Source organism: Hippocampus comes, unplaced genomic scaffold (assembly GCF_001891065.2).
Source record: "Hippocampus comes isolate QL1 unplaced genomic scaffold, H_comes_QL1_v1.1 scaffold176, whole genome shotgun sequence".
NCBI lineage: Eukaryota > Metazoa > Chordata > Actinopteri > Syngnathiformes > Syngnathidae > Hippocampus > Hippocampus comes.
The window spans coordinates 2475473-2501372 of NW_017805826.1; the positions used below are offsets into that span (position 1 = coordinate 2475473).

The 25900-nt window shown below is 41.1% G+C and overlaps 1 protein-coding gene across 1 annotated transcript in view; it reads right to left on the bottom strand.

Annotated features, from left to right (window-relative positions):
- Positions 1–24489, bottom strand: part of cnksr3 (cnksr family member 3) — a 30136-nt gene extending 5647 nt beyond the window's left edge. Inside the window, exons 1-5 of the mRNA XM_019887116.1 lie at positions 24218–24489; positions 10708–10871; positions 5915–6117; positions 4124–4211; positions 150–191 (exon numbers count right to left, since the gene is read on the bottom strand). Of these exons, the coding sequence (XP_019742675.1) occupies positions 150–191; positions 4124–4211; positions 5915–6117; positions 10708–10871; positions 24218–24269 (549 nt within the window). The 5' untranslated portion in view covers positions 24270–24489. The remainder of the gene's footprint in view (positions 1–149; positions 192–4123; positions 4212–5914; positions 6118–10707; positions 10872–24217) is intronic.
- Between the last annotated feature and the right edge of the window lie 1411 nt (positions 24490–25900).

Here is a 25900-nt window from a genome sequence, read left to right on the forward strand (position 1 = left end):
TAGACCCATCGTCACTGTCAAAGAAGAACAATAAACCGGGTGCTGAGATAAAACCCTGCAATGTCTGAGTGAAAAGTTTCTACTGTCTCTCCAAAAATGATCACTTGAAATGAAAGCAAGAAAGTGACGCATGCATCCAGGATACTTACTACTTCTAGGATTTTTTCTTCCATCTCATAAACACAGCAGTCCTGTTAAAAGGGAAGAAAAGGGATTAGGAACCGGAGCAGCAAACAACAATGTAACAGAAGATGCAGTCATAACAGGAGTTGGTGAAAAAAAACAATCATCTATCCAGGTATGGAAAATTGAGGGAAATTCAGAACTGCCAAAAAAAAAAAAAACAAAACAGCATGTACATTAAAATTGCACCCCTGCTTAAATCGACGGGAACTATAATCAAACGACTCCCCGAGTGGTTCACTTCACTATCATTGGGACTTAAAGGCCACTGAAGCATGTCGGAACAAAGCGCAGCTGACATTGGGGCCGAAGTGGTGACCTGAACAATGAAAAGAAAATCTTCAACTAAACGGTGCTCCTCAGTGGAGGCCTTGTTGGTCACCACAGTAGTCGCAACAAGTCCAAAAAGCCATAGTAGCTGTGCAGGTCATTTCAGAGCGATGACCCAGCGATCAGTTCTGCGAAGTCAACTAGGAGGTAACGGGAGCCAAAAGAGTGCTTTCACTGCAGCTGGACTGCACACAGCTGAGGCAACAGCCTCCCCTGACAACTGTGTCAACCCTGGTGAAAAGAGACTGTGAAAGGATCGGGGTTCACCCTGTCTGTGGGGGTGGGGGCTGTTTGTTTTCAAAACTGGCTCTGACACGGATGAGTGCTACCACAAAGGAGGCCAGCCATAAAAACACAGGTGAAGTGCTTCATTCACAGCTTGACAACAAAGAATCCACGTTAACCTGCAACAAACCTGAATCTATGCACAAATAAAATGCAGGCCAAAAAGTATGAACGGTTGTAATGACAACATGTGTGCCCTATAACAAAGATAGCTATTTTTTATTTTTTTTTTGCAAATCCTTTGTGCAGATATACAATGGGGGGCTAAATGAGTTTGCCTCGACTTCTATTGACCTGTTGCAGCGAAGTCACGTAATCACGTGAGTACAACATTAAGGACGGCAAAAGTTAATGGCTGCCAGATCGAAGTGGACAGAAAATGGAGCCACGGGAAAGCAGCACAAAACACAGCGAGAGCTAGCGAGACATACAGACGAGCGAGAGCTAGCGAGCCACATGGACTCCACCTTTCACTACCTGTCAAGGTCGGGTCCATTTTGCTTCCTTTTTCTCCACAGGCATTGGCAGCACTGGTTGAGCCCAGCGACATGCCGTAATTCAATGATTATGAATAAAATATATGAAAAGTGAAGACTGATCGCTGAAAATCCTTGAATACTTTGAAGGTTGTCGGTCCTTTTGGTTTGCTGCTGCTATCCATCGCCGGCATGTGATAAAAAGCCAAATTTGGTTAACACCCTTGTCTATGACCACATCTAACCACACAGCGAGATACGACCATTTTAGAAGATAATCGCCTATATATATATATATATATATATATATATATACACATACTGTATATACAGTACATAGATATAAATATAGATATATAGATATAAATAGATGCAGGATGATACGCTTTACAGGGGTTTCAACAGGTGCAAATAGTTATTTTCCCGTCCGTCGTGGCGGAGGGGGTGTCCTACGAAGGCTGTGACGTTAACGCACAAAAGGTGAATAGTTTGCAAATTCCACTGGACCAAAGGCTAGCATCAGTGATCAATTATACTTGTAAAGATGTGTTTGGTTTGCTGTCTGCTTCTAGTGCTCCGTGAATACATTTTATAATCTTTTGACATGCCAAAATGTAGTGTGGAAGATCCATGCCTCAACATCTGTTCAAAAGATTTAGCTGCTATGGTGAAGTCGTGTGCACGTGACTGCCACATTTCCATCACTTTATGAAAAGCTAGCGTAAAAAGAAAATGGGGAAAAACACTGATGATAGGTTGCATCTGATACACAGTGGACTGGTCTCAAAACGTTTACTTCATTACGGCTTTCTCTCTAAAGACAAGGACAAATAAAGTGGAGTACTGTATTCAGAACGAGTGAGAGATACAGATACACTAGTATTACATTACATATTTCAGATACTTTTGCCCAATCCAAAAGGAAAGTTGCTGTGTTTAAAGGCCACGAAAGAAAACGGAATCACATTGTTTGACAGGCACTGCTTGGCACAATTTCCATGAAGTTGCAATATCTTATGACTCCATCAGTACATGCCTTCCTGAACCTCAGATTTATCCTGTAGATGTGCCTGAAGCTGAATCATAACTAGCAGTCAATAAACAGTCAAAATGACAATTCGGCGAGTGAAGCGATCCTTCACGCTTTTGGACTTGCGCCCCCGCCCCCCAGAGTGGATCAGATGACTGTTTCTAAGAGGCTTTCGGGCCTTTGATCTGCCACCAGAGCAGATTTGTATGGTTGAGCAACGATGCGATACATAGTGGTGGCACGGTGTGGGAACACGTCGGGACTTCAAAATAAAAGCCATGACTGCAACACGTAAATCATATTGTGTGGATTAAACGTTCCAAAGTATATTCCGATTCAAACCTTTGGATGACACAAGGTTGTTCAAAACATCAGTCGAAAAAAAAAAGAACAATGAATAACATTGGAATGAATCTGAAAGACTGTGACCTAAATTTAAAACGTGTCAGCCAAGATGTGCAACATCTTCACAGTTTCATGACTGAGTCTTATTGCACGTGTAAACACAGGTTTCATTCAAGCAGATGTAAATTGCATGACCTGAAAAACAACTTGTGTGTAAAACTGATGCCACCCTTGGAATTTGAATCACTCACGCATCAGATACAAACTCTCATTAAGCAGTAAGCAATTCACTCACAGAATGCCCCAAGAGCAAGGAGGGTGACAAATTAAGATTTGTTGATATCTATTCCTACCTTTCACAAGCCCCTTAACATGTGCCATTAAATTGTAACTGCTCAACGCTTTTAGCATCTATGAAGCACCTATTCTCCAAAAGTAGCACTTAAAAGGTGGCCCTAGGTGTTGACACTTTGCCAACTGTAAGACGCTAACCTCTACAGAAATGGTGTGTTCGCACCTAACAGAAAAGTGAACAGTGAAAATTGGCAATTAAAAGAAGAAGGCACTGAAAAATATGCATGTAATTCTCCCTCCAACCAGCCCAAGACCCACGTGCTTAACAAGTCAGGAAGATGAGAGCCACTTCCTCCAGTTCGAATTGGCATTATGAGATGAAGCATTGGAATTTTGACGTTTCCTCAAAAGTCGAAGGTTGAGGCAACCAACATGAATGGCGTGATTTGGGAGTCTTGTCACATCTGTGACACAGCAAGAAAAAGCAAGCGTGGCCCCTTGTGATTTGTATTTGAGTATCCCTGTCGACACCATAATCTCTGTGATTCACTTGGCAGTGTGGGAATTGTACACCCCCCACTTCTACTAGATGACCATGACGAGGGCAACCACAGTAAATCAGCAGAGGTTTTGAAATCCCCAACACTGGCGAGGAAATGTGCACCCTGGGAAAGGAATTCATTATGATGCAATAAGCCTCTTTAAAAAAAACAAAGCAAAAAAAAAAAAAAAAAAACACCTGGGGTCTCCAAACTACTGTAGACATTGAACACTCACATATTCTTGGAAAACTAACTACCAGACTCTGTCGACAATAGGATGACAAAATATGACAGCAATTCTCTGAAAATAATAAATAAATAACAAAAACGGCGGGGCAATATGTAAAAAACTCAAAAGCAATTATCAAAGGACAGAAAGGGGTTCTCCCTTGTAGCAAGTGGAAAGCTCCTCAAAAAAAAAACAACCACCATGCTTGCAATTATCTGTTCAGACTGAGGGTTGTGGGCTTCTGTCATGCTTGCCAGACCACATTTCCCATAACACTTCTCTCCTTCGCTTGATCCTGCATGTCTGTGCCCCTGGGCTGGTATGTGCTCAGTGTTTTTCACAATTGTGTGTAGGTGGGTTTCTCAGCGGCCGGCTATACATGTCCTGTTGTCCTAAAAAGTGTGCAAACCTGTTGAACTGTGGTGGTGAGCTCCAGGCAGAGATGAATGATCTTGTTCTTGGTGGCTGTGAAGTCACTGATCCCTGTGAGAGGTGTCCTGTCACAAACAAGTCCGAGAAAAAAAACAATTAAAAGTAGTGATGGACTGCAGTGATCGCCTGCAGTTTGGGAAGCACATTTCAGCCAGTACCTGTTAAAAAGTACAATAGTAAACTTTGAAATGTAGAATAATAAGATCAATATAAGCAACATTGTAGCTATATAAAAACCCGTGACACATTGAGAGGGGAAAAAAGCGTTATAAACGATATGGTGCGCATTGTACAATATTTGGGTGACTAGCCAGAAATACAAACTTAAATGAAATTTAACTATGATTTTCTTCCTTCCTTACAACATGTGGACAGCTGTGCTGGGACACAGTTACATCCACAAGATATGAAAACGAAAGAAAATAGCAATGGAGTTGGCCCTCCACTATTTTGGGAAGATAGGCTTTGAGATTTGGGATGCTGTGAGACATTTTGTCAGGTCAAAGGTTACTGATGTTGGATGACGTTGACGGGGGCAGCCATCCTTAGGGTGAGCCGAGTTCAAGGATCTGTGCTTCTCCAACCATGCTTCTATTGAACTTGTTTTGTACACACCATTGGATGCATACAATTGGCCACACACCATGACTCAGCAAGATCAAGCATTGAGATTCAGGTGGAGCAAATGCACCTAGTCTAAACCGATACATTTATGAATGAAGAGGAGGGTGCCAAAACTTCTATCCATTTCATTTATATCAGCATCACACGTATTTCAGAACATTTATTAGTTTCTTCTTTATTTGTCTTCAGAGGTGCACTGAATTAATCCTATACAAAAACATGTTTTTCTTTCACTCTACTCAACACACACAAGGAGGGACTAATACACCCATTTTAGTTAAAGTGGCACATTATGGAAAGTGACTTTGTGGTTGCTTCTATTCAATCAAGTGGTCCTCTGGTGAGATCGTCCACCGTCGAGTGTGAAATCAAAACCAAGTAAATCTTGTTATCTGTCTGTTCCTGTGACATCACAATCGGCACTTTACATACTAACCAGCCCCAGTGTCGGGTTCTCCAAACATGACTTGGAAGCTAGGCTGGGTCAAGATGCACCACTTTCAATGCCACATACTACACTGTCTGAAACACTTCGGTTAAGGCCAACAGGTAAGCAGAACTGTGTTGAAATTTGTTGGATGAAGAGCTGAGCATTAGCATTTGCTTCTGATAAGTGGCACATACATGAATTATTGGTCAACAAGGTGGGCGTGGGGGGGCATTGAAGTTGATCATGTGTGCCCTGCATGTATCACATGTCGCGATCTGCCAACTCTTTGACAAGTGTCTCAAGTGTAGTACATAAAGTGCTGCCTCCACGCTTTTAATGTCTTCACAGGCGCTCTGGGCTTCACTTCCGCAATTAAAAGCAGCTTGCCTTGTTGAACCGCCTAGCTGTGCCCCTGGTTGTCTTGGTAACGAAAGCTGTACTCTGCTTTGTCACTGCTGAAGAGCCCTTGCACATTTTCATGGGACAGGATCGCCACCTCAAAACAATCTTGAGTTTCAGATGCTTAAATCATGCAGGTGTAAATTGTAATTTAATTCTTAAGGCTTGGGGCATTTAAAGAACACCTGGGAACTATTTTAAATAATAAACAAAATCATGTGTCCTTTAATATTCTGTTGTGTGATAATGATACTCCAAAGGCACTTTTACTGTGTCGACTAGTGGCATTGTGAGCCATGGTGTGAAAGCACTTACCGGTCAAGCCAAGCCAGGAGGCTCTTCGCAGCACCAATGAGCTCCACCACACATGTGAGAAAGTCATTAGGTGGCTTTCGTGAGGCACTCTCATCATACACCGGGCTCTTCCTACGATCAGATGTGGCCATGTGGAGACTGTTGGTGGCTGCTCTCATCCTCACCACTAGGTCCTTCAAGTTGTCTGTCTCCACACCATAGTTCTGAAACAGTGAACATATACACAATGACAATTTTCAATCAAGTTAAACGGGCTGAGACTCTGGCTGTTGCTTGATTGCTTGAGAGAGTGTGGCCAGAGTGTTCACGTGTCATCTGATTCCGATCATGAAGAGCAAAGCATTCTTGTGCCTGGGCTGGGCTTATTTCCGGTCATTAAATTCCCCTATTTTATCACTGCTCCACGTGTACAAAATAGCCCAAATCAGTCTTCATGGGTCATTAAACAGTGGCCCGGTTGGAAATAAACATACGTCACGAGTTGGAAAATTTACAAATCAATTTGTATTGTATCTGTATTGAAAGAAATCGTTTGTAATACGTCTCTAGCTTGTTAAAGTTGAGCAGCATGAATATAATCTCTGCTGCCCTCGTAAATATCAGCTTGCAGGGTGTTGCAACACTGCCAACAATCCTGCTGTTCAGACTGATGTGCCAGAAGCTAAATTTGCTTGCAAAGAGAAACACGGCACATGTCGAGCCAATAAAGGAGATCTCTGAGACGTCAGTGTCTGCTTTTATTCCACTCCCCCCTCCTTAAAACACAGGTCTTTTCACTAATATCAGTGTTCAAATAATTACTGGAATGATTTTGTCTGACACACAGTGACTGTAGGCTGCCTGACTTGGTACAGGACATCGACTGGGTTAGCACTGAAATCATTTAGCAAATGTTTACTGTTCATGAATACAACAGTGTCATATATTTAAAAATATAGCACACACACACACACACACACACACACACACACAATCACACACACGTATTTACATATACATACAGAAACTGGACAAAACTTTTGGTACGACTCTGTTAACGAAAGAAAAAAAAAAGATGGTTCTGTACCCCTAAGAAGATAAAAAAACAATTTGACCAAAGGGTCATGTCCTCCAATCAGCATCACGGGTGCCAATTTAAAGAGTGACATCTGGTCAAATGATGTGTACCACACTAAACATGGACCAGAGGAAACTAAGGAGAGAGTTGTCTCAGGAAATTAGAAAGCAAATGATAGACGACTTCCCTGGATGTGTGTGCAGGAGGAAACTTGATAACAAATTCAAGAGACAGATAACACGAATGGTAAAAGAAAGGCTCAAAACAACCTCCAAAGAAATTAAAGGTGAACTCCAAGATCAGCTGTGAGAATGACCTCCGGACAGACAAGAGAAAACTGGAACTTTTTGGCACATCAGCTTTATGTTCATAGATGCAAACATGAATCTCAGCAAGAAAAGTACACCATCCCTACTGTGAAACATGCAGAAGGCTCTGTTGTTTTCTGGGGCTGCTTTCCTACATCTGGCACAGGATGTCATTAATCTGTCCAGAGTACAATGAAATCTTAAGACTATCAAGGTATTCTTGAGAGAAACGTCCTGTCAAATGTCAGAGAGATCGATCTTCGTCACAGGTCATGGATGGGTCTTGCAACAAGATAATGACCGAAAATACACAGCTAAAACCACCCAAGCAGGGATCAGAACAAAAACATTGGACAATTGTGAAATGACCTTCTATGAGCCCTCATCTAAATCCGATTGAACATATGTGGAAAGAGCTGAAACATAGCGTCGAGAGAAAGCAGCCTTCAAACCTGAGGCTACTGGAGCAGTTTGGGCAAGAAGAGTGGCCCAAAATCCCTGCCGATAGGTGCAGAAGTCTCATTGAAAATTACAAAAATCAGTTTGCTTGCGGTGATTTATAATGTGGTATTTTATTGACCGCACCATTTAAAGTCAAATAAAAATCCATTCTGGACCAATTAGAACCTCAAAATTCATTTCAAACACAATGTTTTCTTTATGCATATCCCAATTTGACATCATTGTTGATATTACATTCATAAATACACTAGGTGCACGACGGTGCAAGTAGGAGTCTGAAAGTTGGGGGAGTTATCTAACAGGAGTGTAATGAATGTTTCCTTCAAAGTGAAAGATAGCTATCACAACATAGCACTTGCTGTTCTTTCCACAGGCTGTATATAGCCAGACTGGCTGATAAACACGCTGTGTATTTTGCATAAATAAGCTATAATATGGCATCTAAAAATAAGTCTTATTCCGCATTGGAGCACATCCGCTGACAATAGCAAAATAAATGAGCAGGACTTCTGGGGCTCTTTACATGGTTTTATTTCTATTAATGTTCTAATGTATGAGTTTGTCTCAGGAGGGATTTGAACTTCCACAAACGTTTTGGGTTCCACAGACACTGCAAATGGCATCATGGGTCACACAAGTCCAGAAAAACTAAACAGAATGTTCTTTGTTTGTCTTTGAACTGCAGTGGCCGCCCAATGGCTTGTGGGGAAGAGCACCACTGTTTCCTGTGGAGCTATGGGACAGCTGTGGGGCAGCATTTTGGCCCATCAGTCATTCTGATTGCACTTGGCCAACAGGCAATATCCTTTTCCATAAGTGATGTTGAGCAGTTTACAGTACTTTGTGGAATAATACTCGAAATGCATAGTCGAGCTTGGATTTTAACACCAAATCCGTGTTTGCTTTTCATTTACCGTTTAAGCAGCGAGTCCCAAATCAATTCGAATGGGTTACTAAACTTGTGGTGAAAAAAAATGTCAGACCAAGAATTGAAAAATCTATTTTCATCTTCTATAGCGCTTTATCTACGCCATATATTGTCAAAAGTGCTTGACCGAGCCTCATATTCACTTCTTTAAAAACTTATCAGTATACACTAACATGCTAATGCATGCAAAATGCATAAAGGTTTTCCCTTTTAGTTGACTTACTGAAACACAAATATGTAAAAGGTCCACTGTAATACAGTAACGTATTTATAACCCACCCCCCCCCTAAAAAAAAAAAAAAAAAAAAAAATGGGGTCATGAAAAAAAATTCCAAACTGCCAGTTACCCATCCATGTACAAGAAAGTGTCAAAACAAGAACTTGGACAAGGAGTAGGTGAGGGGCTTTGGTGGCCTTGTTATTCGCAATGACTTTGCCTCAATTTAAACTAATCCAGAACTAAATACCTTAACTTTCAGGGAAGAGCAAGAGAATGAAGATAACATGCACCAAACCAAACACTTATTTACTCATCATTACACTATTGGCAGTCTAACATCATCCATTCTGTAAAATCAGACAAATGTTGAGGGGACCATGAGGCAGACCAGTTCCATACTAATACTGGGCAAATTATTCAAGATAAGCTATTGAGACACTCCAACACCATCCAGTTGGAACTCAACAATATATCCACTGAGCTGAACTGTTACACGCGACATTCCTTTACTTTGCCAAGTGCTCCTTGGAGGCCATAAGAGTTAGGATTGGAGTGTTGCACTGGTAAAAAGATGTTGGACCGCTAGATGCACAGGAACATAGACTGTTCCATGGAAAGGAACCTGTTCCAGCGCATGGAACAGAAAAACAATGCAGCTCGTTAACGTTCAAAGAAAGTCTTTCCATGTGTTCCTCTCCTAGAAAGCGAGGTAAAGACGACGATGCTTCGAACATTACACAAGAAACATGGTCTCTCTTAACCCATACACATCAGCTGAATCAAACCTGCAAATTTTGAATTTGAAAGTACACATCCAAATGTATTATACAGCATGGAAGACTTTGAGCAAGTTCATGAGCAGGGAATGGGTTTTACACTCCAAATAAACCTGTTTGGCCTGTTGTCCACATGACCCAAAAGTACCCAACAGTGTGAAGTGGATTTGAATTTTTAATCAACTTGAAAACAAGATGACCCCTTGAACGGAAGTGATAAGGTTATGTTTGGGAGAAAAAGAAAAAGTTGAAGACAACCAAACCCAACATTTGAATGCAAAGACCTCTTTAAAAGAGCATAATGACAGAAAATGCTGACACAGATGAAAATACATGGACCACAATCTGAGACTTTCATGGGACAGGAAGTGATAAAATCCCAAATCAATTCCATCTGCTGGAAAAGTTAATTCCTTCTTAGCTGGACCGTTTGTAGTGCTGCTGCTTTGATGCTAACTGGCACCCAAGTGCTTACATACAAGGATGGAAGACATATTCAGTATATGAGGAGAAAGCAAACACATGTGTTGGAAGGGACAAGTATGGGAGACAAAGAGTCCACTGGTGCATCAGGCAAAGTGTAGTGAACAGTACAATCGCTTTTTGCTCTGGACTTGAATTATTTTATATCAGACCTATGCTCTTTTTTTTTTCCTTCACTAAATCATACGTGATCAACATAGACCTTTTATTCCAAAAATTGGTTAAGGGCACCAATAGTGGCTCTTTATAACCCCGCAATTTCTAAAGAAAAAAAAAAACTCTTGTTCCCCAGAGCACACAAGCAACTTCATGTGTTTTGAGCCTCCATCGGCAGGGTAATGATGCTTAATTCCATCGCCGCTCCCTTCAGCTGCCCAACAACAAACTAAAGACTGAATTTGTGATGAATACACTGCAAGATCGGAGAGGTGGCCAGCCAAATGAACAAAAGGCTCACCTTTTGCTACTACCTAAAATCAATTATTGCAGGTTGGAACTACTCTTACAAGCTTTTTTTTTTTTTTAAAATATAATTCACTGATTGATGAGTTCTACCCACCAGAGCGCATAGCAGATCAACAGCTTCCAGCACCAGCTCCTGGTGTCCAATTCTTGCCACACCGAGCTCCTCCAAGTCTTGATGCGTGATCTTCAGTAACTGTTCTCCACTGATTTTCTCCCGCTCAAAGTTGCTCACGTACTGCTGCAAGCTTTCATCCAAACCTGGACGCACATGAAAAAAAAGAGAGTGGCGTATGTTTACTTCGCTCAGACTGCAGCAAATATCATCACAAGCATTTGCCCCTTTAATTTGCATGCGAAATCCTTATTTGCGTGTACATATTGTTGGTTGTGTGTGTGTGTGTGTGTGTGTGTGTGTGTGTGTGTGTGTGTAAAAACAATGCGGAGGAGTAACAGGTGGGACTGATAACTTTGCAAGATAAACACACTACAAACAGAGCAACAGTTGAGACAGCCAAGTCTGTTAGGCTAGTTAAACAATGGAGGGCTATATTTGTGCAAGTGCGTGTGTGTGTGTGTGTGTGTGTGTGTGTGTGCCAACCGCCTAATGCTACTGTAGTTGGATTAATGCATTGACTGGACAATGGACAGCCACGCTAACAACCCTGGTACTAAGAAGTCAAACATGTATAAATCATTCAAAGAAAATGTTTAGTTCCGGTAGCCCAACGTGAGCTATATACAATATGACAAGACATGAAAACACACAAACACCCCACATTCAACTTTTCATTCATTAATCTTTAGAGTGTGTCTGTCTGTGTATGTGCACACATTTGCAGAACGCCATCATTCTTCCAATGAAAGAGCGTACAGAAAGGGGGCAGCTGCAGATGCATGGCTCTGTGCCCTGCTTCTTAAAAAGACCCGTCAGCTGTGAGACCCCCTCAGTCACAACTCCAAGTCCAACCTCCCCACACACAGATATTCCTCAGTACAAGGCAGGATTTGGTAGCCCTAACTCATCTTGAAATTCAAGTCACAAGGAGGTTTTTTCCCCCCCTGAGAATATAAAACATAGCAAGAAATCAGTGGAGCCTCATAAAATACAGAGCATGAATTTATGAGAGACAACCCACTAGGTGCGCCTTCTAGTCACCAAGACATTTATCTAACAAGGCACATCATATTTTATCTCTCATCTACACTCACTGTGGGTCATGAGCGTGGGCATCAAATTGGAAGCCATGACAAGAATGTTAACCCTTGAAAGGGGATGAATCGTTAAAATGGCACGCTCAATAATTCATATACTTACAGACCCACTGAGATAAAATGGCAGTGGATTAATTTCTGACCTCTTAGAAGTGCAGTGAACCAACTCAAATTTGAGTATAAAAAGGTGAATTGACTTTGAAATACTCATGCGTGATGAAAATGGTAAAGCTCTGAAAGCTCACAGAAACATGCGAGCCTGCATTGAAGCAACTCACGGCACACTATGACAGTTGGTCGAATAAATCTGTTTGTTGTGGTCTGAGTCTGCACTCAAGCCATCGCAGCGGAGTCAAAGGAAAACCAATTGTGGCTTGTGAGCCATTTGTCTGCGCACAAGCCAAATCCAGTTAGGCTCATGAGATGTTTCTCATTCCTTGGCATGCAAATTCCTCAAGACCACATTAAGGAAGTTTGGGCTTAACCTCTGAATGGCCAGCTGCAACGAAAAACACAATATTACACGCAAGACCAACAAAAATAACTGAGCAACGCGGGAAAAGGAAGATAAAGTCAAACTAAATGTAAACACTGAGCCAGCTACCAGGGAGCAAAAGAAAATAAATCTTGGGTTAGCAAGGCCAAAGGGAATTACGTCACATTTTAGTCAACTGTCAGAAGAAACGTCACAAAGAAGGCTAGCAAACAATTGACAGATTGGTACCTGTACATTTGTCAACCAAATGCTGTTGGGGGTATGATTCAACTGGCGATACTAGTGTCATAATGTGAGAGGAAGGGAACGCAGCGCTTGCGTGAAAGCTTTTCAAAAGCTGTGCACTATGAAAAAGCTTTGACAGAGTTTTATGGCTTCTGTGAAGCACTTGGCAAAAGTCCTCGGACCAAACCAAGAGGGTGTAACTCCGCAGCGGAGACATAAACACACACCACCAATGTCAAATACAATCATGTTGATATACAGCTGGGACCATATTTACAGCTCACCAATGTTGGGTTCGATTGAAGCCAAAGTGCAATAACTCATTAAATGCGTTGATTTTAATCAGTTCAATTGAAAAACGATTTGTTAGTGTTATCCTTTTATTGCTCGTACCATTTGGTTTCCTTTGATAATGTTCTCCGCCTGTGTTTGTGAGTAAGCAGCTTATTAGATTCATATCAATGATTCCTGTTTGTCCGCAACAGGTTGTGTACTGTATACGAGTGATTTACCCACAGGCAGGCATAACTATGGGGAGCTTGGAAAGCTCTGGGCACAGAAACTCCAGTCTGGACCGCGTAAGTGGAACTACAGTATACCCCCGAGGCGAGGGAGACAATCAAGACCCACAGCAAACTTCATGGTTGGTTGGGTAAGCACACATTTCTGTCAACATAAAGAAGAGAACCCATCTTCTTGCCAATGTCTGTGCTATTCTTGTCACAATCTCAATATTTCCCATAAGCAAAGGCAAACCAAAAGTGCAGATTGGGTTCTTCATGGCTTCATCTGTGACAGTATTTGTGCACTCTTCAGTGGGGGACAAAGAAACACTGAATTCCATTTTCGATACCGATTATGCAATGACACAGTTTCTATCAGTCTGTACCAGCTGAGTTTAGATGAGAGACGAGGTACACACCGGACTGATTGTGAATGAAAGATTTGTTTCTCACCAGTGTGAAAAATTATGTTTAAAAAAAAAAAAAAAAACAGCTAACAGACAAAAATGAAACTAACATAAAAGTAACTCAACTTAAAATTAGATTGTACGTTTCACTCCTCCTTATTTACTCTTACCCCTTCTTGACAACCCTGTATATTCTTTAAAATATTGTACTATAGTATTATAATAAATAATCATTGTTAAGAAATATTGATATACAATACATACACATCCTTATTCCTCTCCACACCAAATACTTAATCATTATAACTTATCATTGCAAGTTGTCATTCTAAGTTGTATATACACAACGCTAACACAATGTGAAAAAGACAGTGAGGCCACAAAAATCTCATTAGGTGTGCCACGGGAAACTACCCAATTTCAATTCATTGGTCCAATACAATAATTTACAGGCGATGCGTTTCCACTTTTTTCCACAAACTTTGAACCCTGCGGCTTGTAACGTGACGCGGTTTCAAAAGAAAAAAGGTAAAGAAATAGTTTTAAAAAATCCATTTGTGTGACTTCTTTCTTCGCAAACATCCCATGTTAAAACCTAGAGACCTGTGGCTATTAATACGAACCGGCCACCGTACTGTATCTACAAATTTGTTTGGCAAATATTTTTTGGAATTACAAATAACTTCTTTGTTCATCAGATTTCGAACAAAGTAAATTTGTCGGCAAATCAATATATCATACGGTAATTATTTCAGGATACATAACTTGTGTGAAAAAGAAATATATATTACACACACACACACACACACACACACACACACACACACACACACACACACTATATATCTTTGTCAGTGTGCCGTGCGATACATGTAAAACATGGGCCTTGGGAAACACGCACACACAAAAGAGTGAACAGCCTTTCATTTGCACGAGAAAAAAAACTCGGTAAACTCCTTCTACCAGATCTCTCCCATCTTTCAACCACTCCCTTTGCTCCCATTGGGAGTGGTAGCCGCTCTCTAACGCACACAAACAAACATGCACCAAGATCCCCAACTGAGGTGGCCACTGGGAACACGACTGGGTGTACAATGGTGAAGCCACTGTAACTCTGCTGTTTTTATTTGTCAGCCAGCCCTCTGAACCTGCAGGGAATGGTCAGGAATTTGACTCATTGTTCCCCAGTGAGCAGCACCATTGTGGGAATTCACAGCACTCGGGCACAATGGACTCTGGCTGGGCCAGGCTGTGCTGTAATTAGAAAGAAAGAGCTTGTCTCTGCAACTGCAAAGCTATCTTGTAATGCATGACTTCACAGAACAACAAAACCTGGATAGACAACGGGCTGGTCAGTTCCAATGGGAACTGGGAAAAAGAGTCGGACAATAGGGCTCTCCGTGTTGTGTCTTTTGCAAAAATGTGTGCTTATTAGACAACAAACAGTGTGACTAGAATCGTTTTGGGGGGGACATGCTTTGAGATACTGCAACTTCAACATTTTCAGTGACGAATTAAATTGTTTTACGTTTTCAGTCTTATCATGGCTTCCACTCTCTGCCAACAATGAGTGTTTCACCCCATCTACCAGAGTGAAAATAAAACAGACAATTACGTATCGGTGGTGACGTATCCAGGGTGGGTTTCCCAAGTGAAAAAAGCAGCTGGGGCTGCTCTCTAACTTGATGGACGATGACTGATGGGATAAGAGCGGGTTAAAGTCCACAGGCCTGCTTGTGTTGAAGCATATGAACAAGGACGAGTGTGCAAGTTCATCCATCGCTGCTCGTTTTCTAAAACAGCTTTCACGTAGAATTTGAAGTGAATAATGCATTTAATTTGCAGATGTGTCATTCAGACACAGCAATTCGTTTTTAATCGGAGACATTTAAAAATTTTAATTGCTCGGTATTTTCCATACAAAGGTGTTACTTTTGTTGTGGTCAGGTCAGCGGTGACTGATATCTGGCGGCAGTTGTCTAAACAGAATTACAAGACAGCGCATCGGGGCCAGGCAGCACTTCCGGGAAGATAAAAGTGATGGCGGACACACCGGACCCGACGCTAACTACGACATGCCTTCTGCACATGCATGAAACCTAATACCGCTGCACACCATTGGCGGCAGTAGTCAGAGTTCCTCATTCTAACAAAAAAGTAACTAGAACTGCTAGTTTGGAAGGTCTACTAGTGTGGAATTTTGTGTGCGTAAACAAAGCTTCCTGTTCCATTTCGGTGGACGTTTCATCGATATACGTGTGATGAGATGAAAATAATGTCCAGAATGAGCAACACCTGTGCATGGCTTCTTTGGATGACTACTTCACCACCATTTGTTTGCTGTCTTCTCTTCCGATTCTTGCCTCGAGCACTAATCCGCTCGCAACCAGCCAATTGGCATGATCAATTATCGTCACCTGGTCGGTGATCGTCGCCGATCACCGACACACTATTGACTGCCCGACATTGAGACTATCTGCTGGATGATCAATTTCATCAAGTATGTGTGAAACAAAGAATAGAGCTAAAGCAGTGGTTGCAGCAATAATGGCTTGTCTGTAAATCCACAGAAAACAAAGCAATGATTGAATGCACATGACAAAAAAATTGTATCGATAGGGTCACTAAGCACCAGAAAAATCTTAGTCACAATTTGTGTAAATTACCCTTTGATTAGGGGTGGGAGACTTCAATGTTTCTTGGATGCATCATGATGCTGACCCATTATACAGTATTTGATTATTAAACAATGCCATAACGCTGGTGTCATGGAAAAAGTGACTTGCTCAAGGGCAGCTCCACAGTCTTGAGTAAGCACATTTCCATCTATGTGGAAAACAGGTTAATTTTCATTTTTGTTACATTTTCCAAGTCATCTCGTGATCCAAAACCCAAAGCTGCTGAAGTCCAATCAATGATGGTAAACATGTATTAATCTCAGGTTTGGTCTGTGGACACAGTGCAAGACCAGCTGCGCAACCCCGTTACTGATGGGAAAAATTGGTTTGTGAGTGGTAAAATAACTGATTTCAAGAATTAGAAAAGGCAGTAGCAGCAAGATTAAGAAGAATGGAATGCTGGCAGAGCTCACACAGTCGGGATGTGTGTCATGGCCTACCTTGCAAACCAAAGTTATCATCTAATGCTTCCTCAGTGTATCAGCACCGAAGAAAAAGAAGAACACAACTCAGCGTATTGATCTCAAACTAGAGCAGCACTTGGTCTGCGTACAAGGACACTGACCCACTTAAGAATGTAAAACCGTCTCTGATAAGTGAAGGCCATTTTTAGCTATTGCCCCTTACATATTGCTGCTCCAGCATTCAATCATATGCCTGTTCCACATTCCAAAAGAAATCTGGAATTTTAAAAAAAGATATGGGAAACTTTTTAGGTGCCCATGGGCACCAAGTAGGCCCCAAGAACCACATAAGCTGCTCGGGGGCCTGTTCCAAAAATATAGCTCACCAGTGATGTGGGCAAATTAGCTGAACTGCAACAAATGGGCAAAACAACTCGATTTAGATGAAAACAAACTATAAAAAGGTGCAAGTGTGAAAAGTACCCCAGGACTGTATTTACACTGCCTGTCTACATACCCAATTCTTATTTAATACCCATACCTGATTTTCTGGACTGTCTATTTATTTACATTACATTTCAAGTGAGACATATCTAATACCAGAGTGGTTAAATTCACATACTCTGTTTACATTGCAGTTGTATTGGCTGATACCTGATACATAAGAAGTTTTTATCCACATTTGGAAGAGGCCTGGTTCCAAGCTGAAGATATCTGATACCATGCATGGTTTCTCCCCTCGACGCTGTGATGTCTATCTGAATTATGTGATTTTTATCTTAATTTTGTCACTAGAATCATGCATTGTGAATCCAGCCTAAGACACACAGCTAAGTGTGGAACAATGGTTTCGCTGGTTCAGTTTCAATTCACTCAGAAGCTGCATGACGAGGGTGGCCCTGCGTACTGATGACAGTACAGACCAATGGACCAGCACTGATTTTGCATCACAGTAAAGCTTTGGTGGCTGAAATGTGTCCCACTCATTTAGTTTGCCATAGAAATGTGGATGCTGTCATACAAACACGAAATGTTTTTGAAACCGAGCCAAACTTCACATCCATTTTTTATGGAACAGATGCTTTTAATTAAACTGATTATAACTTCATGTCTAATGCAAAGAATTACGGGCAAAGTTGCATGATCAGAACTTGCTAATTGCCTTAAAACTCCCAAAGGATAACATGCCCCACAAATCGGGTTCTAAGCTTTCAAGTTTTTTTTACTGCCAAGTGAAACAGTGAGCTGAGGAGAAATCCTGGTTTCTCTGATGCAAAGGGTGAGTGACGTGTTACCTGCAGGCCATTATGGGTCCGCAAGCACACACATGTCACACTGTGGTACTTTACCACTCATTCTAATTAAAGACAACAAAGACATACGCACACAACTAAATGCCTCTCAATAAAAACACGCACCACTCGCCTTTTTTCAGGTGATGTGTGTTTGTACGCTTGCCAACCCCTGCTGCCGGTTTCCGCCTACAGCTATGACACTTGAAGAAAGGGCCTATCAGGTTCATGTACTGTACATGATAAATGCAGTGTTGACTGAAAGCAGTTAAAACAGGGCTGTGCATACAGTGGGAGGGTGAGGGGCAGGTAAGAGACTTTGCCAGGGTGTCTGCACCAAACAAAAGAGAAGGTAAACAGTTGCCCCATCAGTGGCAGCCACCGGTAATATGAGTCATGAAAACAGGTATCAGAGTTTCGAGTCAGTAGGTTACGGTTTAGGATCAGTCTGTCAAAAATCCATTTAGTCAGATTATAGGAGCCATTGCAGTGGCAGGCCTTGAACGTACTGAATCAACGGACCATCAGTACAATGAAAAACAATTTCAAACGTTGCAGTTCCATATAAGTCAGCACACACAACGTACATGGTGCATGACAATTCAGAAGCAATAGGAGCCTTCAGAGAGCAATAACCTTTTCCCAACATGTGATTAAAATGGATTGGAAATAGTTCCTCTGTAAATCAGTGGGAAAAAAAGAGAGCGTTAAATTGTATGTTATAGGAACAGGATGATTTTAAAACTGTGCAAACAGCAGAATGTGTACAGTCGGAGCGGAGAACTGGGAAAACCAGACATGTCTCGACATGTCCTAAACAAGCTGTGTTATGGTATTCACCCAGTGCCCAACTAAAGCCAACTGTGGGTTCACAAAGCTACCCACTGCAAATAGTTTGACAAGATTCTACCATAAAATGGTGGTGAACGCTTGATGAGTACAGTGTTTGGTGAGGGAAGTGTAAACCTTATAAAGGCAACTTGTGGCTCCGACACGAGTGACACAACACTCCCCGCTTGTTTTGACTGCTCATCCTCGGAGCAGAAAGCGACTGCATTCCGAGGTCATTTGAGTGTAAGTGCGCTAACGCTGTTTCGATTGCAATACTGAGACAGGCATACCAAAACTCCAACACTATTCAAGGGCAAATTTGTTTTGTTAGCTGTCTGAGATGTTCAGTCTATTGGAACAACTTCAATCACATGACTAGCAGAGTGAACTTGGCTTGCAAACACACCATTCATGCTTGACTTCCTTCCACGAGAGGTCAGGCGGCATGTCACCCATATTTGCACTTGCGCCACTTGTGCCACCTAAGGTTGGAGCGTTGATTCGTGGAGTTTAAACAGAGCCTTTCACAGGCCAATGCGCTTCGGGCAGACCGTAGCCAAATAGCTCAGCGGAGATGATCGACGAGATTTGCAATGCACATTCCACATTTGAATGAAAGTCGAGGTGATCGAAGGACAGTTGTCAAGGGATATTGGGGAGCATCTCTGTTGGATATGATTGCAAATTTTTATTTTACTGATAAAACGTTCTCACTGTGCTTCACACAGTCGTCCCCAGCGGTGTTAATGCAGCCTGCACCAAACTGGGTTGAATTAGCATGTGAATGGCATCTTTAGTCGGTGAGGAACACTTCGTTCTGACAAAAATCTAATGGACCTTTCTTTGTCAGTTCCTCAAAACCGGATTAGAACAATGACATTAACTACTGATGAGTTTCTTCCCACATGGTGACGATCCTGCGGTTGTAAGGCTGGAAGACGAGGCCGTGTGAGAAACAAACCACTGGGGTGCCAGGCATAGACGGAACGAAGGCAATCGCATTCAGTCACCTCTTCCCGGGGACAATCCTCTTACAACACTTCCCCCTCAACTCTAAAGCTATCTGCCTATCAATGGAACAATAGGTTGATTAGAAATACTGAATGGATTGGTGACTGGAAATTCATTACTGACAATAGGTTGGCTTCATTTTTAAAGGTTGTCTAGAGAATAATTTACTGGTCTATCCATCCTTGTATTAATTGAAAGGTTTGTGGAAGTTGATCAAATTGGAAAAGATGTCCTGTCGGTATTAACGGTATATAGTATAAGGTGATTAATGGTGATTACAGATGTTATCCAACTATAGAACCTAGGGATTCTCTATACCACTTTTTCAGACCAATTCCAGCACAAGAATTCAACTGCAGTAGTCACCGATACCAAGTACAGATACTATTGCTACTTTTGATATATTAAATGTCCACATAAACAATAACAGGGATCATTTATATGCGTACATATCCCAATGTAGCCCTTTTCCTTAAAATCGCATGCAGTTAATGGCAATGTTCTTTTTTCAATGTTCATTTGTTCATAAAATACATATTTTGTATCGAACACATAATGAAATTCATTTAAATAAATGAAATGAAACCGCTTATCCTGACAATGGTTTCAGGTTAATATCCGTATATCTCCAGAAATTGCATCTTAAAAGGCATCTGTTGGACACGCATGCCTTCAGTTCCTAATCGTAAAACAGCCACATAAGGGCAGCTGATACTGGTATCGGCCCTTCTTGGAAGTACCGATACCTTGAAATAAGGCCAGGTACCGGTCCAATACCAACTACTGGAATCCCTACTCTCCCATCCAAAAAGTCCCTATGTCATTGAGAAGTGAAGGATTCTAAGTTTGTGCAGACGTACTCATATATATTTTTTTTTAATCAGAGTTCGTTCAATGCTCCAAACAGTTGTGAAGACTTGCAAAGACATTTGCCAGACATTGCAAAACAGTTTTAATAGCTGCAAACTCTTTATCTTGTCGCCAAATTTTGAACATGTTAAAAATTTATTTGAAACAAGAAAAAATGTTTGAGACCATTAATATTGTTGGCGAACATCTTTGCGACTGTTTGCGACCTTTAACGAACCCTGATGGAACAAAACAACATTCGCTAAGCACGCACACATTTGCAGGCCTGCACCGCTTCGTGAGATTCGGCGTGAATAGAACGCCACTACTGGCTTTAAGACAATGGCAGCCAATGTCTCACTCCACTTTATTGTTCGGCCCCATGAGCCTTTGCATGAATTATGGGTGCAACTTCAGTCATGAATTGGAACTGCCTTTTTGTTTACATGGTAACTGGTTGCGCAAGTCCACTTTGAATGACAGACTCAATAAGTTTGTATCTAATTGAGTAGCGCAGGTTTGCGAACGACAACGCATTTTTAGCTACTTTCATAACTCTGACGCTTCAGACAATGAGACAACAAGCAATTACAAAAGCTCTGAGCCATATTAAATACCTACACATTAATAAATTTGGTCTTATTTATCTTAAAGCACACGTAGGACCGAGCCAAGCCTTTTATCTTTTTTATCTTAACACCACTGCATGGTAACGTAACCACATCACCTATGTGCTCCAGAAAACAAACAAAAACCTGCTACATAATAACGGCAATAACATCCGATGAGGATTGAGATTAAAATCATGAAACGCTGACCAATTCATTCTGCTATGTTTTGCAAACAATCACAAGAGCAGCACCGGGAAAAACGTGACTGCTCCGAAGAACTTGGACCATCCCAAATGTCTGAAGAATCTTGATGCGGTCTTGTAAATACTGACCCTTAAAAATTGACAGCCATTGTAAAACCTCAGTCTGAGACGAGGCTGTGACTAAAAACCCTATAAATTGTCTTTAAATGTGAACAGGTGTGAGAGATAGTTTTGCAAGGGTCTTTTCAAAAATCTTCTCAAAGTCTTCTGATGTACAGGTAGCTTTAGAAAATGTGGGCTGGGAACCAATCCTATTCTTTTTCCAAGCACAAACGATTCAAAAAGTAAAGAATACTTGCCATGTCTGTCACCTCTGTAAAAAGCTAATTACCTCTTTGGCACTTTGATGTTAGTTGAAAAACAGGAAAGAGATATCCACACCTTTGCTCACGTTGGATGCAAATTCCCTTATGTGTATCAACCCATATTTCACCATGTCATACATTACTGCATTAGTGGCTTGAGGCAAACCAGTCTAGTCAGATGGTGTAAATATTAGGTCAGTGGGTTTAAGGGATGGAGGCGCGCGATCAAAGTAGACAACTTGATAATTTACTTTGGCTCATTTCATCCACGATAAAAACAATAAATAAATTGTTAATATTTGAGTGCACTCTGAAGAACTTCCAGTTCATCCAGATACTTTGTCACATGTTCAAGCACAGTTTGAGATTGTTAAAATACTGGTTAAACGCCAGCCGCCAGACTGCAGCTGTGCAGTTTTGAATGTTTGGAATGCCTTGACAAAATTTGGCAGCCTTACTTTCAGTTACAACAAACCAACCAAGGGAGATGGAAAAGAAGTTATATGTTTGGTAAAATGAGTAACTCTTAAGCAGCTTTACAACCTTTGGGTGGTGCCAACCCTTCTCAGCTGAAGCTTCGGCCATGTGGCTCCTAAATTTGGAAAATGAAAGGGATGGAAGTGAGAAGCACCACTTGTGATTTTTTTTTTTTCAACCCGACCCTTAAATTTGTACTTGAAATTTTTTTGATAAGATTTTGCCATACTGTTTATTGATGAGTTAATAAAACTTTATCACATCCTAATGGGTAACACGTGACACACTGATCACATGCACAACACCTCTGGTCCAGCTAAAAGATCAGAGCTTGTGGTGCTTTAGGGCATCACGAGTCTGCAAGACAAAAGACGACAGTGTTTGGATTGAAAGAACCAATTGCCCTTTCACTGGCAATAAACATCCACCAGCCACTGCTTGATCTCCCCCAACAATGCAAGTGATTAACAACTGCTTCAATACACAAAGAACTTCCCTGTCCCTTTACGAAAAAAAAAACAACCTGAGATAAATGCATGCAGTATTCCTGTGGGTTAAATTTTACGCGGAGCAACAACTAAAGGCTGTTTAGACGAGACAGTTTTCGCTGCAAACTGATCCAAACTGCTGGTCTTGTCTCTTTCGTGCTTTGGAACCTGCAATAAACTACAGCAGTACAATTTCCATGTAAAGACGCATGTAAAAGGTGTCCGTCACATTTAATACATACAGAAAAGGAGGAAGACAGAAGTTTAACAATGTTTGCGCTTGTTATCCACAATGATATACAGGTACATAGTTCATAACCTGAACGACTGTTTCGAAACATTTTATTTCACCCGTATTTGAACACATTGTACACAATAAAAGGAGCAAATGTTATGGAGGAATAATTAATTTTGTTGAAAGGACTAAAACAAGACAATCCCTCTTGCTTGAGCTGACCATGACACATTGGCTGCCTATTTTCTTACAAACCTGCACACATTGGTGTGGCTCTGCTAAATGTCATTTTATGTATGTTAAGGTGAAACAAAATACTCCTGTAGTCTTTTCACCTTATTTGACCTGATTTGTCATGGCCTGAAAATTCGGTTGATATGACCGATAGACAACCGCTGAGTCTGATTTTCAGGGAGACTGCGAGCAATGGGGTCTGTGTCGACTAATCCCACCATGCATGCGTGTCCTGGCTCGGCTTTTTTCACTGAAACGAACCCCCTCCCCACAATCCTTTTGAGCTACCAACCATTGATGCAAACTGGTTTCAAGGTGACCAAAATCAACAATGTGTCATGGTATAATCTGGGAAATTAAGGCACTTTAGTCTGTTTTTTTTTAAACTACAAGCCGAAATAAATCTCCTTACAAGTCTCATTCGTCATTCAGTACACACTACCAAAAGGGAGTATGGAATATTTTCCACCCATACTTCACATACCATTTGACATGTCTAAGCGCACATAGCTTTGCAGTGACTGGACCCAGGTAGAAAGAGCCATTCGCACTTGATGGCAAACATGCTACTGGCCTCTAAAAGTTTGTGTAAGACAAGTGAAAGACCTTTAAAAGTGCTCCACAACACGCGAGTGCGATTTTTCAATGCTGATTTTAAACGCCAAAGCCGGTTGACTGTAAATAAGCAACGACTGCACATTAGTGTTTTTGTTTTGTTTTTGTTTTTTTTTCTGGAGGAGTGGGGGGGGGTCAAAGATGAAGTTTGTTGCCCGGTGTGACAGAGTGCCCAGTGTGTTGCCCGCAAATTGAGATTGTCAGTCACTAGTTTGTTTACAGACTCCAGCTAACTTTCTGCTACTGATGCACAAATAAACAGCAACGTTTACCAATGCGCATAGAAGAAAGTGCTGTACAACTTCATTGACAAGTGAAATGCTATGCGCTGACGTTGTTGAGCACTGTTGTCACAGTTTCTACGAAACTAACAGGTACCGACTAAACATGTAAAGGTTAACGTTGGGAACCTTTCTGACAAATACGTGGTTAAATTAATATAACAAGGCGAAAGTGTATCGGGCTTACCTTTCATCCATTCTACAACTTGCTTTGGCGTCCACTTCGTTATCGGTTCCATGGCTTCTTCAGTAGCGTATACGTGCAAAAATATTTTGGCGAAGCTAATTGAGAAAGAGCTAAGTGTCCGCTTTGCTGTCGCATCCGTATAATAACTTTGTTTTCATTATTTTAAAGTGCGTCTCTTCATTTGTCAAGCAATTCGCACGACGCGACGAGGAGCAGGGCTGAAATCCCCCACATTACAACTCTTCAACAGCCACTGCGCGTGTGGGACCTATGCCCTCTTCAAAGACAGTTCGGAAAAATATCACGTACAACGTGACCCATGTGCAGTTTTACAGACTTTCGCTTGTATAACTAATAATAATAATAATAATAATAAGTAGTAAAATAGTTTGCATGAAAACCCGATCTCCTTATGTAATTGGTATTTTTGAACAAACGACAAGTTTTTTTTTTAATTTAGATAAAGTACAGTGTTTGAAATTGAATCGGCCAAATTTTCGAGGTACCCAAATGCATCATTATGACGTATGGAGTATTCAATCACCGGTCTTATTTGAAACTGGACGCGCCTCAACTCAACTCAACTGATCAATTCATTCTTTTTTATATATTCTCTTGGCCAATTTATGAAATTATTCACCACGTTTTATTTTGTCTAATTCTAATGATCTTACTAAGCGGTGTTATTCTACAAGTGTAAAATATGTACAGTATGTTTCTCAACATCAGTGTACATAATGGTGCATTCTAATATTGAGAAAGTGACTATTTCTATATTAAGTTGTCACTAGAATTTCGTTTATCCAAAATACCATCTACACTGGAGCGCTGTCAGAATAATGGAAGTAGTTCACTACTTCCCTCTGCTGGTAGTCAACCAGGTTCGCAACCAAAAACGATATGACTACAGAAAAGTAATTTTGACAATTGATATTTTGATTGATTGATTGAGGCCTTAAAAACTTTTTTAACTTGACAAAATGTAATACAAAATTCGCTCAATCCAGTTTACATTTCTCACACACACTTTGTAACAGCTCTTAACAATATGTAAAAATAAAATATGCAAAAAAAAAAAAAAAGAATAATTAACTCTGCAAACAATTACGCTTTAAATATTTCGGAATGGATATCAACTAACAGTATACATTTCTGATCTGTTACTATATCAAGAGGTCATTTATCATTTTTTTCATCAAAATTGATTTAAAATAAATGGAGTTGATGATAGAAATTTACACGAAAAGATGTGGAATTTTCCAAAGTTTATCTTTGATTGATATGAGAGAGGTGGAAAAGTAAAAAAAGTCTTTATCTATGAAAATACAAAAGAACTAATCATCACAAGGATTACGGGAGGTGCAGGAGCCTATCCTAGTTGTCTTCGGGCAGTAGGCGGGGGACACCCTGAACAGGTTGCCAGCCAATCGCAGGGCACACAGAAGAAAAACCAGCGCACACTTTCACCTAGAGAAAATGTACAGTGTTCATTCAGCGTGCCATGCATGTTTTTGGAATGTGGGAGGAAACAGAAGTACCCAGAGAAAACCCACGCAGGCATGGGGAGAACATGCAAACTCCACACAGGAGGCCCAGAGCGGGAATCAAACACACGACCTCTGCACTGTGAGGTTGACGCGCTAACCAGTTGTCCACTGGGCCGGCCGATGTTGTTTTAATAAC